Raw genomic sequence first — 14,489 nt, forward strand, 5'->3', positions numbered from 1 at the left:
GTTTTTTTAAGCAAAATGAGGTGGGGGGGGAGGGGAGGGGAAGGGATTGAGCTCTTGTAGGGCTCCCGTAGTGACTGTCTGAGAAGATGCCCTTCCTGGAGGGATGGCTCTGAGATGGCAGCTAAATAAAGGAGTGGGGTTTTTTTTTTTGCTCCTTGCCCACACATCTGCCTGCCTGAAATTGCTGTTGCTTTCCACCATCCCACAGGAAGGGCTGGCACTCGTCTCCCACGGGAGCCTCGGTGGGACTGTGGGTCCAGCTGGCTCCTGTCTCTGTCCTTTGCCAGCTCCCCCCATAGCTTCCCCTCAGTCAAGGCTGAGATTTGCTCTCTGATCGGCTTTTATTGCAGACACAGTAGGGAGTTATTAAACCTCCATAATCCAGCCTCTAGCTCCCTGCAAACTCCTTCCCCCCCCCCCCGAAGTTATTTATGGCTCTTTGCTGAGGGTTTTCCCCTCGGAGGGCTGCTGTGCTGCCAGCACAGGAGAGCCGTGCTGCCAGCATGACTAACCCTATTCCTGCCCGGGAGACAAAAAAATGCTGGGCATTTTTGCCTTAGTTTTGGAAACTGTAGCACACAGGAACGATTTTCCTTCTGAAGGGAGGTTTAGACCCTGTCTTCCCCCCACTCCTGCCCTGTGAGTCTCAGCGGTGAAGATGGCCTCGATGCGACGTGACGCGACCGTGATGCTCCCTGTGCAGGAGGGTCCAGCCCAATTATGTAAGGGCGCTGACAGCGCTCACTGGGTTTCCACAGGAGGAAAAAGAGCCTTGCCTTCTGTTTTCCCTGGATGCTGAGGGCAGCACAGGCGCAGAGGTGGGGAGAACAGAAGGTTTGTCTGGTCCTGACTCTGCAAACACCAAAACCTGCGTTTGCAACAGGGCTCTCGGTCGGGGGGGAATCCTTCAGCTCTGTTTTCTGGGAGGAGGATGTGGCAGCAGGGCTTTGTAGGGGGGTGTTTAGATTGCAGAGTGAAGTCTGACTGTGTGAATGATGTGTTAGTGTGGCTTTCTCTGGGAGATTTGGGGAATCAGGCCTCTGAGAGGCAGCATGGGCTGCTGAGAGCTGAGCCTTGATAAAAGAAGGGGTTTTTTTCCTGTCCCTTTAAAAGGGGATAACCTTATACTCTGACATCATGACTTGACACCCTCTGATGGAACAAAAAACCACAGCAGGATTTGCTGTGGAGGGAGAGACCTGCCCACTCATCCTGACACCAGCCCCTGCATCCATCCTCACAGCATCTGGGGCTGCAGAGAGGGCACATCCTCTCTAGGTTTTTGTTCTTGGTCTGAAATGACACCTGGGGCTGGCTGTGGTGGTTGCTGTGAGGGGGCTGTCACCCCATTCAGGTGGCACAAGGATGTGGGGATGCTCCTCTGTTGCAGAGAACCTGGATTCAGCTTTTTTTCTGCCATTTAGCTCTGTGTCTGCATCATCACTTCCCAGAGCAAAGGTGTAGTATAATTTCATATTGTTGTACTATACCTTCTCCTCAGTGTCTATTTGATGACTGTTTCGCTCTTCTTCTGCAGGCAACGGCACCAAACACTTCACAGTTTGTGCAGCCTCTGCCTGTGGCCCCCATGGTTTAGGCCTGCCTGCCCCCACCAGCCCTGCAGTTCAGGATCAGCCCAGGGGGCTGTGCCCAGCAGCACCATCCATCCATGCCTTCCTCCCCTGCCTGTGTAAATGCTTGGTCATGGTGGGAGGGCATCTGGCTCAAGGAGATAGACTATCTTTAGTGCAGACCTTGACAATGTTCAGCAGAAGTACGTTCTGCAGGAGCAATTAAGTTGAAGCTGTTTTCAGGGTCAGTTTAGGGTTTAATTACATTTTGATTGTCTCCATTTCCTCTGCCAATGACATTGTTCATCCCTTCCTGTCTCCAGGTCCCCAGTATAAGGAGCACTCGTGTACATACCTTTCACATGGGGTGTTTTATCATGGCATTGGTCCTGTAAGACCTCATGCCACCTGGGGGATGAGCTGAGCTTGCTCTCGTGCCTCCAGAGAAGCGAAGGAGACGCAGAAGCTTTGGCACAGAGATGGCAAAGGATTTAAAATGAGGTGGCTTTTCCAGTTTAGCCAAGGAGCAAAAAGCATGGGCAGGGTTTTATTTTCTCAGTCCTCCTAAGCTGCAAGCAAAAGTGATCCCAAAGGTGTGGCTTCAGTCTGAGCTGTTTGTAGAACCAAGTTTCTAAGATAATGAAACAAGGCAAGAGCGGACTGGCAGCCGAGGTAAAAGGGGTGGGACATGAGTGTTTAGCAATAAGACCCCAAGGCCAAGTTGTGTTTTTGAGGCATCAAAGCATGTCTCACTCTTCCTGATGATGAAGATGGGTATAATAATTAGGGCAAGAAATACTATGGGAAAACTTGGAACCACCTCCCCTTTTTTTTTTTTCCCCAGGGAGGTAAAGAAAGTTCCTGTCTTAGGAAGCCACAAGGGAGAAATCTACAACTTTTAATTTGATGTTTTGTCTTGAGGAGGAAGATGCTACCTGCCCAAAACCAAGTTCCACCTCTCCTGACCCTCCTGGCTGTGATAGCTTTGGAGTGGGATAGGGAAAAATATCTGCTGCCCAGAAATAATCTCTCAGCCTGGGACACAGCCCTGAAGGCACTGTGGCAAGACCTTCCCAATGAAAGGTTTTTAACTACAAAGCACCTCTGTGGACTGCAGTGATCTTCACATCACCTCAGCTGGGACAAGATATCAAAAGACAGATTTGTAGCTTCAGCCAGTTCAGCTCACAGACAGCGAGGAGAGCTGAGATGTGGAGAGATGGGCTGGAGATGGTGGTGTGAGGTTGTGGATGAATGGTTTTGTGTGGAAAACAGGAGGCAGAATGATGTGAAACTGGGACTTGCCTTGGAAAGGCAGTAGGATGGAGGGGGCTTCAGCTCACATAGGTCCTAGCACTTGCACATTTTCCTTGGTTTCAAGTCAAAAGCCAAGGCAAGCAGTGTGTGGCTGTGTTGTCAGCTTGCCCAGAGCCCCAGGGTCAAGCTGGAGCTAGGCTCTGCTCTTGGAATTCAAGAGGGGTCTAGTCCCACTTGCGCACCTCAGGGCAGCCTCTCACTCCACGGTGGTGTTTGACTTTCTCCCCAGATTGATAAATACCTTTACGCCATGCGGCTCTCAGACGAAACGCTGATAGACGTCATGGCTCGCTTCCGGAGGGAGATGAAGAACGGCCTCTCCAGGGACTTCAACCCAACAGCTGCAGTGAAGATGCTTCCTACGTTTGTCAGGTCCATTCCTGATGGGTCAGGTAAGGAGCTCAGTGTGGGTTTTCTGTAGTGAATGTGCTGTGCTTCATGGGAAACCTGTTAAAAACACACCAAAGCACTGCCACGAACCAGAGCAATTCGGTTTCTGGCGAGCCCAGAGAATATTTTGAAGACAGCCTCCCCTCTGTGTGCAGGTCTGTTCCCACAGATGCTGGAGGATTTTGTGATGCCTCTGACAAATCCATTTTGATGATGCCAATGGAAGGGCCCTCCTTAGTGATCAGTTCACTGACAGTCAGTAGTTTTAGGAAAGATGTTGAGATGCTGGAACGTGTCCAGAGAAGGGCAACAAAGCTGGGGAGGGGTTTGGAGCACAGCCCTGGGAGGAGAGGCTGAGGGAGCTGGGGTTGCTTAGCCTGGAGAAGAGGAGGCTCTGGGGCAGAGAAGGGCAAAAAAGTTGGTGAGGGGCTTGGAACACAAGCCCTATGAGGAGAGACTGAGGGAGCTGGGGTTGCTTAGCCTGGAGAAGAGGAGACTCAGGGGTGACCTTATTGCTCTCTACAACTACCTGAAGGGAGGTTGTAGACAGGCAGAGGTTGGTCTCTTCTCCCAGGCAACCAGCACCAGAACAAGAGGACACAGTCTCAGGCTGCACCAGGGGAGGTTTAGACTGGATGTTAGGAAGAAATTCTTCATAGAGAGAGTGATTGCCCATTGGAATGTGCTGCCCAGGGAGGTGGTGGAGTCACCATCATTGGACTTGATAGGGTGCTTGGTGCCATGGTTTAGTTGATTAGATGGTGTTGAGTGATAGGTTGGACTCGATGATCTCAAAGGTCTCTTCCAACCTGCTCTGGTCTGGTCTGGTCTGGTCTGGTCTATTCTATTCTATTCTATTCTATTCTATTCTATTCTATTCCACTCATGCTGAGGGTTTGTCTGCCAGCTTCATATAGGCAGTTTTTTGATTTCTGCAATTCATGCTGGTGATCTGGAGTCATAACAAATAGAGTGGCTTTTAGTCCTTTGCTGTTTGACTCAGCATCTCTTCTTCTCCCCCCCCTTTTTTTTTCCCCACAGTGGAAATCCAAACTCATATATGCTGAATTTGAGGTTCCTGGCATTCATTTTGCTTTTTGTTACTACCTCTTGCAGACTCTGTCTTAGAGCAAACTTGCAGAATTCAAGGAGGCTGCAGTGTGTGGCTCCAAAGCTCTGGTAACCTGAGGTTTTTCCATGCTTTTTCTGTGCTCACTGCATCTGATAAAACTGCCACAAAGGCAGAAACAAAAAAGATGTGTTGGTGCTTGACACCAAAATTATCTATGTTAGTGTTTAAAAAAAAACAACACTATCTGTAGAGTATACAAATATAAACAGTATGTTGAAGTGTTTATTATTTAGCTGTAACACTGGATTTCCTCCTCATGTAGCATGAATTTGGTTAGCTGTGGTTTGGTGCCTGCCACAAATTATGTCCCCCTGTGCAGAAGTTGTATAGTTTAAAGAACTGCCTAATGCAGTTACCTGTTTTAAGGCCTTCTTTGAGCTAAACCCAAGATTTTCTTGGTTAAAAAAGAACATGAATCCTGGTGCTTTGTGTTGCTTGGTGCTGCCTGGCAGGTGTAAGTCTTTGGTAGATCTGCTCTGCTGTTGTTTTCTGCCACCTTAAACTTTTTACTTGAAATGTGATTTTCTGTTAAAGAAAAAAAAAGAAAGACAGCATAGGGAGAGCAAACTTGAATCCTGAATTTCCCCAGTTCAGCACTGCTGGCCCTGGAAATGTGGTGTTGAAATTCACAGCCTCTTGAGAGAGCCAGAAGTTGCCACACAGCTGGGTCATGAACAGGGATTGCTCTAAGGGTTTGGAGGTGAGGTGTCTTGAGGGCTTCCAGCCTTCCTACTAGCTCTGAAACCCTTGTGTTTTCTTTCACACCTGTTTGAGTTCAGCTGAGTACAGAGTACAACTGAGTACCTGTCTCCAGTTCCCTGCTCCATCAGGCACTGCACCTGAAGAAATCTGCACTGCCTGCACCGAGTCAAATGATTCTGCAGGTTGCTGCATGGCACAAACTGGGGAGACTTTGTGATACTGCATGGCACAGGGGAAAAGGGATCTGTGCCCAGCCAGGAGAGAGATTGCAGAATGCTGCTGGGGCTGAGCATGAGCCAGAGCAGTGGGTAGCCCTGCTGGAGTGTAAGCGTGTCTGTTTGTTGAGGCATTCGTTTCAGATCACATATTACTCACCTACTATTAAAAACAGCCTGGTGTGTTGTGCACAGGGTGCTCAGCTCTTGATCCTGTGCCCGTTTGGCTCCTGCCAGCCTCTCCAGCACAGGCATGTCACGGGCAGTGTCTTTGCAGCGTGGATTAGAAACAAGGCAGTGCTTTGCCCCAGACAACCTGTGTATAACATGATGGTAATCTGTATGTGCAGGTTACAAGTGTCCCTTTGGGTAGCTGTTAGGAATGTGGGCAAAACCATTTAGTTACTTCCCAGAAAAACCATATTCTGGCCCCAGCTATGAGCAATATTTGCTGTGGGTGAGTGCTATGGCATTTCTTTCCCTGACTCACCTGCATGTGCCTGCCATGTCCAGCTCAGCCGTCACATGTGTATAGCCAGGGCAGATGTGGAGCCTCCTTCCCTCTTCCCCCAGAAGACTCTGGGGCACCCCTGTGGATATGTCCACATTGCAGTGCCCAAAGCGTGGGTTCAGCCCCCAGCTGACAGCACTTTCTGCCTTCAGCTGTCCCTCCATAAAAGCCAGAGGCTGAAAGCCTGCCCTTTTCTCTGGCCTGTCTCTAATTACTGCCTTGTAAGCTCTTTCCTCTGAGTCTGATTATTATTATGAGAGCTGACTGTTCAGAAAAGTACTGTTGTTTGCTTTCAGATCTCTGCTTGTGTACAAGGAGCTTTTGAGTAGTAATTTTGCCGACTCTGGAGATGTTGGTGTTAGCAGGATTTTTTTTCACTTCATTCAGAGTTGTTTAATTTCTGAGAGCCACAAGGTTTTAGTGATGTTTTTTATTGTCCAGAATGCCCAGAGTGTTATCTCAGGCGCATTCAAAATGCTCTCAGATCTTCCCTAATTAATTTACAGCAGCTGTGATTGCACCTCGGTGTTATAAAGCATAGCTTAAATGCTGCTACCTGGGTTTATTTCCTGAAGTAGATTGAAAGAAAACTGCTTTACAGTCTAGTTCAGAGTTCTGTTTTGTTTTTAACTGGAGGGGATAACTCTTGGTGAATTTTACCTTGCCATGAGCTCGATGGTGCTGGAAATCAAACACGGTGATCTGATAATTTGCTGCTGGGGAAGACACTTCTGAAGTGCAGTATTTGTTTGAGGTGTGTTCAGGCTTGGAAAAGGCCCATCTGGTCCAGTGTTGATTTTTCCATTATTTATTGAAGGTAATGGCTTGCATTTGACAAATGATGCTCATATGATAAAGCTTATTTGGGTATTTGGCTTAATGAGACACTTGAGGTAAACGTTTTGCTTCCGGTCTTGTTCCGGTGGGGAGGATTCTGAGTTGCTCAGTTTGTTATTCTGATCCCCATAAAAGGAACTTCATCTGCAGCCATGTGTTAAAGGACATTTGCAGAGGAGCAAAGCAATCTTTGAAGCCATGCTGTTCAGAAGCAGGTAGGGAAGCACTGTGAGATCTGTAGCTCAGCAGACTCAGAGTTTGCCCGTGTCTGAAGCAGCAAGTTGCAGCGCAGTAAAATGAGGAGGATTGTCAGGAATTGTGGGCTCCCACTGCTGTTTTGCTATGTTCATCTTCATGGACCTTGTTGGTCTTTGTGGCTTCTTGCACGAGGGTCTTGTGTTTGCTGCTGGACACTGGGACCTTGGAAAGCCATAAGGGCTTTTGCAGTGCCCTTGCCTCTCTTGGGCTGTTCCTGATAGGGGTCCTGCCCTAAGGAATGCTAATCAGCTTTGCCAAGTGGGAGGGGGTTCCTGGAGATGTGTGGAGTGATGAGGTGGAGCAGTTCATGAAGCCAAGCTTTAGGAGTTTTGATTTGAGATTGGGCAGGGCAATGTCAGAAGCAAGGCTGGGGCAGGAAATCCTTGTGGGTAAATAGTGTACCAAATGTTGGCTCAGAGAGCTGAGTTGAAGTTTGAGGTGACAAATGTTTGACTTGATGATCTTTGAGGTCTCTTCCAACCTTGGTGATTCTGTGATCAGAAGGTACCAGTCTTCCCAGCTGGAAGATGTCTTGGATTTAAGCAGAAATGAAAATACAGTGATGTTGAGAATGACCTCCCCAAAGTCCTAGTTTGAAGTTGGAAGGAAGGATGGAGAGGCCAAAGAGCGCTGCAGGATGAGACTGGCAATACGTGTTGGCAGTGCAGGATGTGGGCAAGGCAGTTTGTCCTGCCTATGGCATAGGGCTCTTCAGAGATGGCAGAAAGGTTGATGAGGGAACCAGGATGAGAAAACACTGTTCACCTTTGCTTCATCCCACTCCGAGCTGCCTCAGTGGGCCTGGGGATACCATGTGCAGACACAAATGCTTCCAAAGAGCCTCACTGATTAACTGCAGTCTGGCCATGCACTCCTGTGTGACAAACTGTCCACACTGCTTCCCTAAATATTATCTTTTTGCAGACCTTAATAATTGTTGCCTTTGTTTGCTCCCTCCTTGATAAGGTGAGATAGCACAAGGGGTTCAGTCAGGTATATTTGCCTTGCTCTCCAGGAGGTGCTGGAAGTGTCACTCCTCAGCTTGACCATGCATCTCTGTTGCCAGAGTCTGGGGTGGGGAGAGGGGAGTGGATTTGGCTTCAGACCTTTGAGATCCAAACCCCCCTCTCTACCACAGAGGGAGATGGAAGTATCCTAACTGTTTCCTTGGCTCCTGGGAAGTTATTTAGGAGCTCTGTGCGAGGGATCCCAACTTCTGAATATCTCTTGCGGCAGCGCGGTGCCACCCTGTGAGTTTTCAGGCTGTTGTTTCTCTGACTTGTGTTCTCTCGCTGCAGTTTGCAGTGAATCTCAGCTTCCAGGGGTGAAATAAGTGGTTCCTGCTTTAACTACATCTGTGTGTACTTTGATTTTAGGGCAGTGCACAGTCTAACCACTATTCACTGTTATTTGCCAAAATGACAGAGGCTCATTTACAGCTAAAAGGCTGCTCTCAGTGGTCTGACCTCCCTTCCTTTTACTGTCTCTGTTTTCAATGACTTTCTGGCTTTCTCCTGAGATCTTTTCTCTGCCCATTTCCTCATGGAGATCTAGGTACAGGCTGTTCACTGAGAGTCCCTTCTTTTTGGATAAAGCCTCATTGCAGTTACATGTGTATCTTGTACATGTGTATATGTACGTGAAGAAAGGGATTTGGGGGTGCTGGTGGAGGAGAAGCTCAATAAGAGCCATCAGTTTGCACCTACAGCCCAGAAAGCAAATTGTATCCTGGGCTGCATCACAAGAAGCGTGGCCAGCAGGTTGAGGGAGGTGATTCTCCCCCTCTACTTCACTCTGGTGAGACCCCCACCTTGAGTACTGTGTCCAGTTCTGGATCTCCTATTACATGGAAGAGATAGACATGCTGAAGCATGTCCAAAGAAGGGCCACAAGGATGATCTGGGGGCTGGAGCTTCTCTCCTATGGAGACAGACTGAGAGACTTAGGGTTGTTCAGTCTGGGGAGGAGACGGCTCTGAGGAGACCTTACTGTGGTCTTTCAGTATCTGAAGGGGGGCTACAGGAAGACTGGGGAGGGACTTTTGAGGGTGTCAGGTAGTGATAGGACTAGGAGGAATGGAGCAAAACTGGAAGTGGGTAGATTCAGATGGGATGTTAGGAAGAAATTCTTCACCATGGGGGTGGTGAGACACTGGAACAGGTTGCCCAAGTGGAAGCCTCATCCCTGGAAGTTTTTAAGGCCAGGCTGGATGTGGCTGTGAGCAACCTGATGTGGTGTGAGGTGTCCCTGCCCATGGCAGGGGGGTTGGAACTGGATGATCCTTGAGGTCCCTTCCAGCTCTGATGATTCTGCAGTTCTATGTGTCAGTGGTGGTTGGTGGCACCAATTTCATGTTAAATTGTAGGGAGTAAGGTTGGTGCTTCACATGGACGTGCTGCAGTTAGGACTTTCTCGCTGCGTAGCCACCAGATGTTTCCCTGTGTGTTACAAGCGCTTGGTGTTTCTCAGGTCTGCATTGCATACAGTTTCTAATCGCTGCTGCCTTGTTTCCCACGTAGAGAAAGGAGATTTCATTGCACTGGATCTTGGGGGTTCTTACTTCCGAATCCTGCGGGTGAAGGTGTCGCATGAGAAGAAGCAAACGGTGCAAATGGAAAGTGAAATTTATAACACCCCTGAAGATATCATGCACGGCAGTGGGACTCGGGTAAGCACCTCTTCTTTATCATCATAGAACCACAGAACTGTTGAGGTTGGAAGAGACCTTCAAGATCATCAAGTCCAACCGCTCGCCTGGAGCTCGCCACAGTCCCACCCCTACTGCTACGCTACTGCCATTAAACAGCGTCTCTCAGCACCGCATCCCCATGTCACATCCCTCCAGGGATGGCTATTCCACCACCTCTCTGGACAGCCTGTTCCAGTGCTTGATAACCCTTTCTGTGAAGGAATTTTTCCTAATATCCAGCCTGAACCTCCTCTGGCACAACTAGGATAGAATAGGATAGGATAGACTAGACTAGACTAGACTAGAATAAACCAGGTTAGAAGAGACCTTCAAGATCATCGCGTCCAACCTATCATCCAACACCACCTAATCAACTAAACCATGCAACTAAGCACCCTATCAAATCTTCTGAACACCTCCAATGATGGTGACTCCACCACCTCCCCGGGCAGCCCATTCCAATGGGCAATCACTCTCTCTGTGTAGAACTTCTTCCTAACCTCCAGCCTAAACCTCCCCTGGCGCAGCTTGAGACTGTGTCCTCTTGTTCTGGTGCTGGTTGCCTGGGAGAAGAGACCAACCTCTGCCTGTCTACAGGCTGTTTTATCTGAGGCTATTTTATCTTTGTCCTGTTACCAATATGCAAGAAGAGACCAACCCTCACCTCACTCCAGCCTCCTTTGAGGGAATTGTAGAGGGCAATGAGGTCTCCCTTTAGCCTCATCTTTTGATGACTAAACAACCCTAGCTAAAGGGTTAGCTTGCTAAAGGTTAGCTCACACTGCCAATTTAGAAAAACACCACCAAAATGGCCTTAGCATCTTAAGAGTTGCACCTGCAGTGTGTACAGACTCAACTATAGCTTTTTGTAGACCTCAAAAACAAATAGGCAGCAGCAGTTAGTGTGATAAAGCATACCTGGGTGGTGCTGTCATTGGGTGGCAGATGTTTGGCTGAGTTATGGGGGGTGGGAAATGGCCTAGAAGTAAAAATTCCAACTGCTATAGTAAAGTTTCTTTCCACAAGCAGGGATGGTCAGCAGGAAAACAACTTAGTCTTTATAAGCAATGAGTGTGACCAGCCCTGCAATTGTAGTTTTAGATGAGGGATAGAAATACCCATGGCAGCCACATAGCTGCCCTGGCAGTCTGGGCAACTCAGCATTCATGAGAAGTACAAGTACATGGGGCACTTGGTGCCATGGTCTGGTTGATTGGTTGGGTTTGGGTGGTTGGTTGGACTTGGTGGTCTTGGAGGTCTCTTCCAACCTGGTTGATTCTGTGATACATGAGAAAAATGATAGGAAGCTGAGGGAATGTTTTGGCACAACCTCAACTTATTGTATGCTAAATAAATGGTAGAGTGGGGGTTTTTTTGGTGTTGTTTTCCCCCCCCAAGTCTTCCATGTTCCAAGAGTAGAAAATATTTGGATCCATCTCTTCACATTTCAGATCAGGTTCTTTGGAAGAATTTATTCTATTTTTATGGTCAGGAAGTGGATCACAATGAAAAATTTACTGACAGATTTGTCTCAGTGTCAGTGTAAGACAAACCAGGTTGTGTTCATTGTTGGAAACAGCAAGTTTTTTTACATTTCTTGGTAGAAGGAGGTGGTGTTAGGAGTATCAGACCTGCAGGAAACTTTGAGCTTGTTTCAGAAGAATAAACATGAGAGCAAAAAAACAAAGACAGTTCTACCCTTAATAGATTTTCTGTAGTCACTGTAATGCCTTTGACATAAGTATCCAGTAACTGTCAGTGAGTGTAAGAAGATAATCAAAGCTTGTAAGAGGCATTGCTGTGATATCTGAACCACAGCAATAAAATACCTTCCTTGTAAAGACTTTTTCCAATGTTACTACTTTGTTAGCTGGCCAAAAGGTCATGCAGTGGCTTTGCTATGAAACAGATTTTTGGAGGGGAGCTGAGCTGAGCTCCCTGTGCCTGGTGGAGGCAAGAAAGTTGGGTGGGCTGCCCTGAGGCAGGTATGGACTAATATGATAGTTTTCAGCAGGTTTGGTATTGCTTGTCCATGAAAGAGTATCAAGAGCTGGAGAGCCAAGGGGCAAGTGTCCGTTCCTGGGAGACAAGGCAGGGTGACTTAAGGGGGGACTTGGTGGAGAAGGAGAAGCCAGAAAAGGAGATGTCAAGTCTACATTCTTTCTAGGGCTTTGTTAAATATCCAAAGGCCATTTGGTTGCTGGGAACCAGCAGCATGGTGCTCAGACTGATCAGCTTTGTCATAGTTTTTAGACTGAGAGGGAGGCAAGCAAGGCTTCCACTTACCCTCAGAGGGACAGTTACTCCCAATATTTCAGTACTAGCAAAAGAAGAGGAGAACTGGAAGCATCACCATCAGAGCTGCGTCCAGGTTCAAAGTTGTCCCATGACAATATCCAGCCACAACTAAAACACTTGCTGTGAGAGTTCACAAGGAGGCATGGCAGATGCCCAGGAGGTGCAGGGGCAGGTGATGATTTGGTGCTTATGACTGATGTGTAGGGTTGAGGTTCTCTGAAATCTCTGAGCCAGGTTAGTGGAATACTTGGACTGAACTGCTCACGTCGGGTAGGCTACTAAGATGATGTTTTTCAGCAAGCTGTGTCATTAACTTCAATGAGTTATACTCTCAAAGCCTAATACATAATCAGCTTATTGAAAGGATTGTGATTTATGGCTTCATGCTTCAGGAGCACATTTTGATATTGCATTCAAGCCTCTATTTTTGCCCATCTGTTCAGGCACAGGCTGACAGCTTGGCCAGTCAGAGACAGTTCCCTGTCAAGGAGTCAAGGGCAAAACTCTCATTGACTTCAGCAGTGTAATAACAGGTCTAAAATTTGTAAGCAGCCTGTCTTCGGTGTCAGCACAGCAAATGGGAGCGTGCCTGAAGCTTCCTTTTGGTGGTGTTTGTTTCTGTCCTGCTGCCACTGGGGGTAGGTTATGGATTTGCTTCTTAAATCTTCCCTGTTTGTGGTCTTGAGCTTGAGCTCGGATCTCCAGCTGCTTGCCAAAGTTTGCTGGCCGCTGACCAAATGGATCCTTGTGGAGATTTCTTGGAGCCTGACCTGAGCAGGCAACCTCATGGCCAGAGGAAGTAATGAAGCCTGGTATCATATTGCTCAGCATCTCATGGTTATATTGATTCAGGTCTATAAAGGTATAAAACCTGGCTGGTCCTTTCCTCTTGGCTGTGCTGTCCACTCTGTCTCTCTGACTTTGATGCAGTGTTTGGCTCCATACATGTGGTTGGCAGGAAGTTGGATTTATCCTTAAGTCACTTTGCCCTGCTTGGATGAAATCTGCAGGTACTTTGTAACATGGCTTCTGCTGTCTTGTCAAGGGGGCATTTGCAAGGTTTGGCTGCCAGTCTGGGCACAGACACATACAGATGTTTCCTTGACTCCCCTTAGGGAAAAATCTTACTGGTGCCAAGTGTAGCAAAATTGATACATGTCCTCTTGAGCAGTGCCTTCCTCTGTGCTTTGTTATCAGCTGCAGCACAGTCAGCCCATGCACTGCTGACCAGAGACTGCTGCTGTAGCATCAAGAATGTGGCTGAGGGACTTGCGTTTGCCTATGCAGGCTGTGGCATGGATCCCACTGCCTGCCAGAGCCCTACTGACTGCTGCAGCATTGCTTGCAGCAAGCCTGCATGCTAACTCACAGCAGGTCATGCCAGGACTGCATGGACAAACACCAGCAGGTGCATGGACGTTCTGGAGTGCACTGGGAATGCTGAGGCATCTTCTCAGCTGGACTTGCACAGCAGGTCCTGTCTCTTCCCTATGCAGTCATGGCTCATTGCATGAGAGGGATTTGTGTGGCAAGATCCACAGTCAGTATTTCTGCTTCCTGCTCTGTGACTTCCCGAGGGGTTTGAGGTTAGCCCTTGATTATCATCTGTAATCCTGGGAGCAGCTGAAAGTTTAGTAGGGATTGAGTGTATAGCAAGATACTTTGAGATGTAAATAAAGCCATACGCCTCTGCTCCTCCTGGAGACCTTGGCATACTTTATTACTTAGCTGTACTTCTTTGTTTTCCTAGCTCTGCTTCCCCTCTCTCTCTCATCAGCAGGGTTGAAAGCAGTCCTACAGAGGTGCAGCAGGGTCGGTAGCTTTTTCCAGGCTGTTTCACTGCAAATGTCCTTGATTTGCCCAGGACTATGAATGGCAACATTTTCCCTGGAAAACTACTGTACTTCTGTTTAATCAAATCTGACCTCATTTTGTGACTGGCTTTAGGGTCCTCTGTTAAACTGTAACACACACTTCTTGACCTGCTTTGAGTAGCAAAATGTTCCTCTTCATATTTTTTGGTAATTGTGCTTAATAAAGCTGTTCAGGCTACTTGCAACCAACAGATAGCCTTTTGTACTCCCTCCCAATTACCCCCCAGTCTTCTGGGCAGTTCTCCTGACCTAGTCCCACCAGTGCTGCAGATAGGGTTGGGGTTTGTTTGGGGTTTATTTTGGGGTTTTTTTTGTTTGTTTTGTTTTCCCAGGGAGTTAAAATAGGAGTTAAAATATCTACCTTCTGAGGCAAGTGGTGACTTGTTAATAGTTAGTTTGACATCTGTTTGTGGTAGGGGTCTGTCCAAGGCACTTCTGACTTCTGGACTCTTGTAGATAGAAATGTGTAGTTTTGTTGCTTCAGTTGCCAGGGCTTGAATTGAGCTTTGAGTGTTGGAAGCTACCTGGGCTTTGAGTGTTGCAAATTTCCCCAGGGGCTTTCCAGATAGCTTGATTAAAGAGAGATCCCTTGTCTTCATGCCCACAAGCTTCCTGGCATGCCTGACTCCTGGCCTGGCTGGTGGACACACATGGTGTCATTGTCACAGGGTGCTGTCAAGGTAGGAATTGGTGGC

General features: G+C 47.8%; 1 protein-coding gene across 1 annotated transcript in view; it reads left to right on the forward strand.

The window, feature by feature from the left end:
* The window catches only part of HK1 (hexokinase 1), a 45,611-nt gene that overhangs the window by 4,192 nt on the left and 26,930 nt on the right, over positions 1–14,489 (forward strand). Inside the window, exons 2-3 of the mRNA XM_054174773.1 lie at positions 3,118–3,280; positions 9,453–9,601. Coding sequence (XP_054030748.1) covers positions 3,118–3,280; positions 9,453–9,601 — 312 coding nt within the window. The remainder of the gene's footprint in view (positions 1–3,117; positions 3,281–9,452; positions 9,602–14,489) is intronic.

Source organism: Dryobates pubescens, chromosome 30, assembly GCF_014839835.1.
Source record: "Dryobates pubescens isolate bDryPub1 chromosome 30, bDryPub1.pri, whole genome shotgun sequence".
In the NCBI taxonomy this organism is placed as follows: Eukaryota; Metazoa; Chordata; class Aves; order Piciformes; family Picidae; genus Dryobates; species Dryobates pubescens.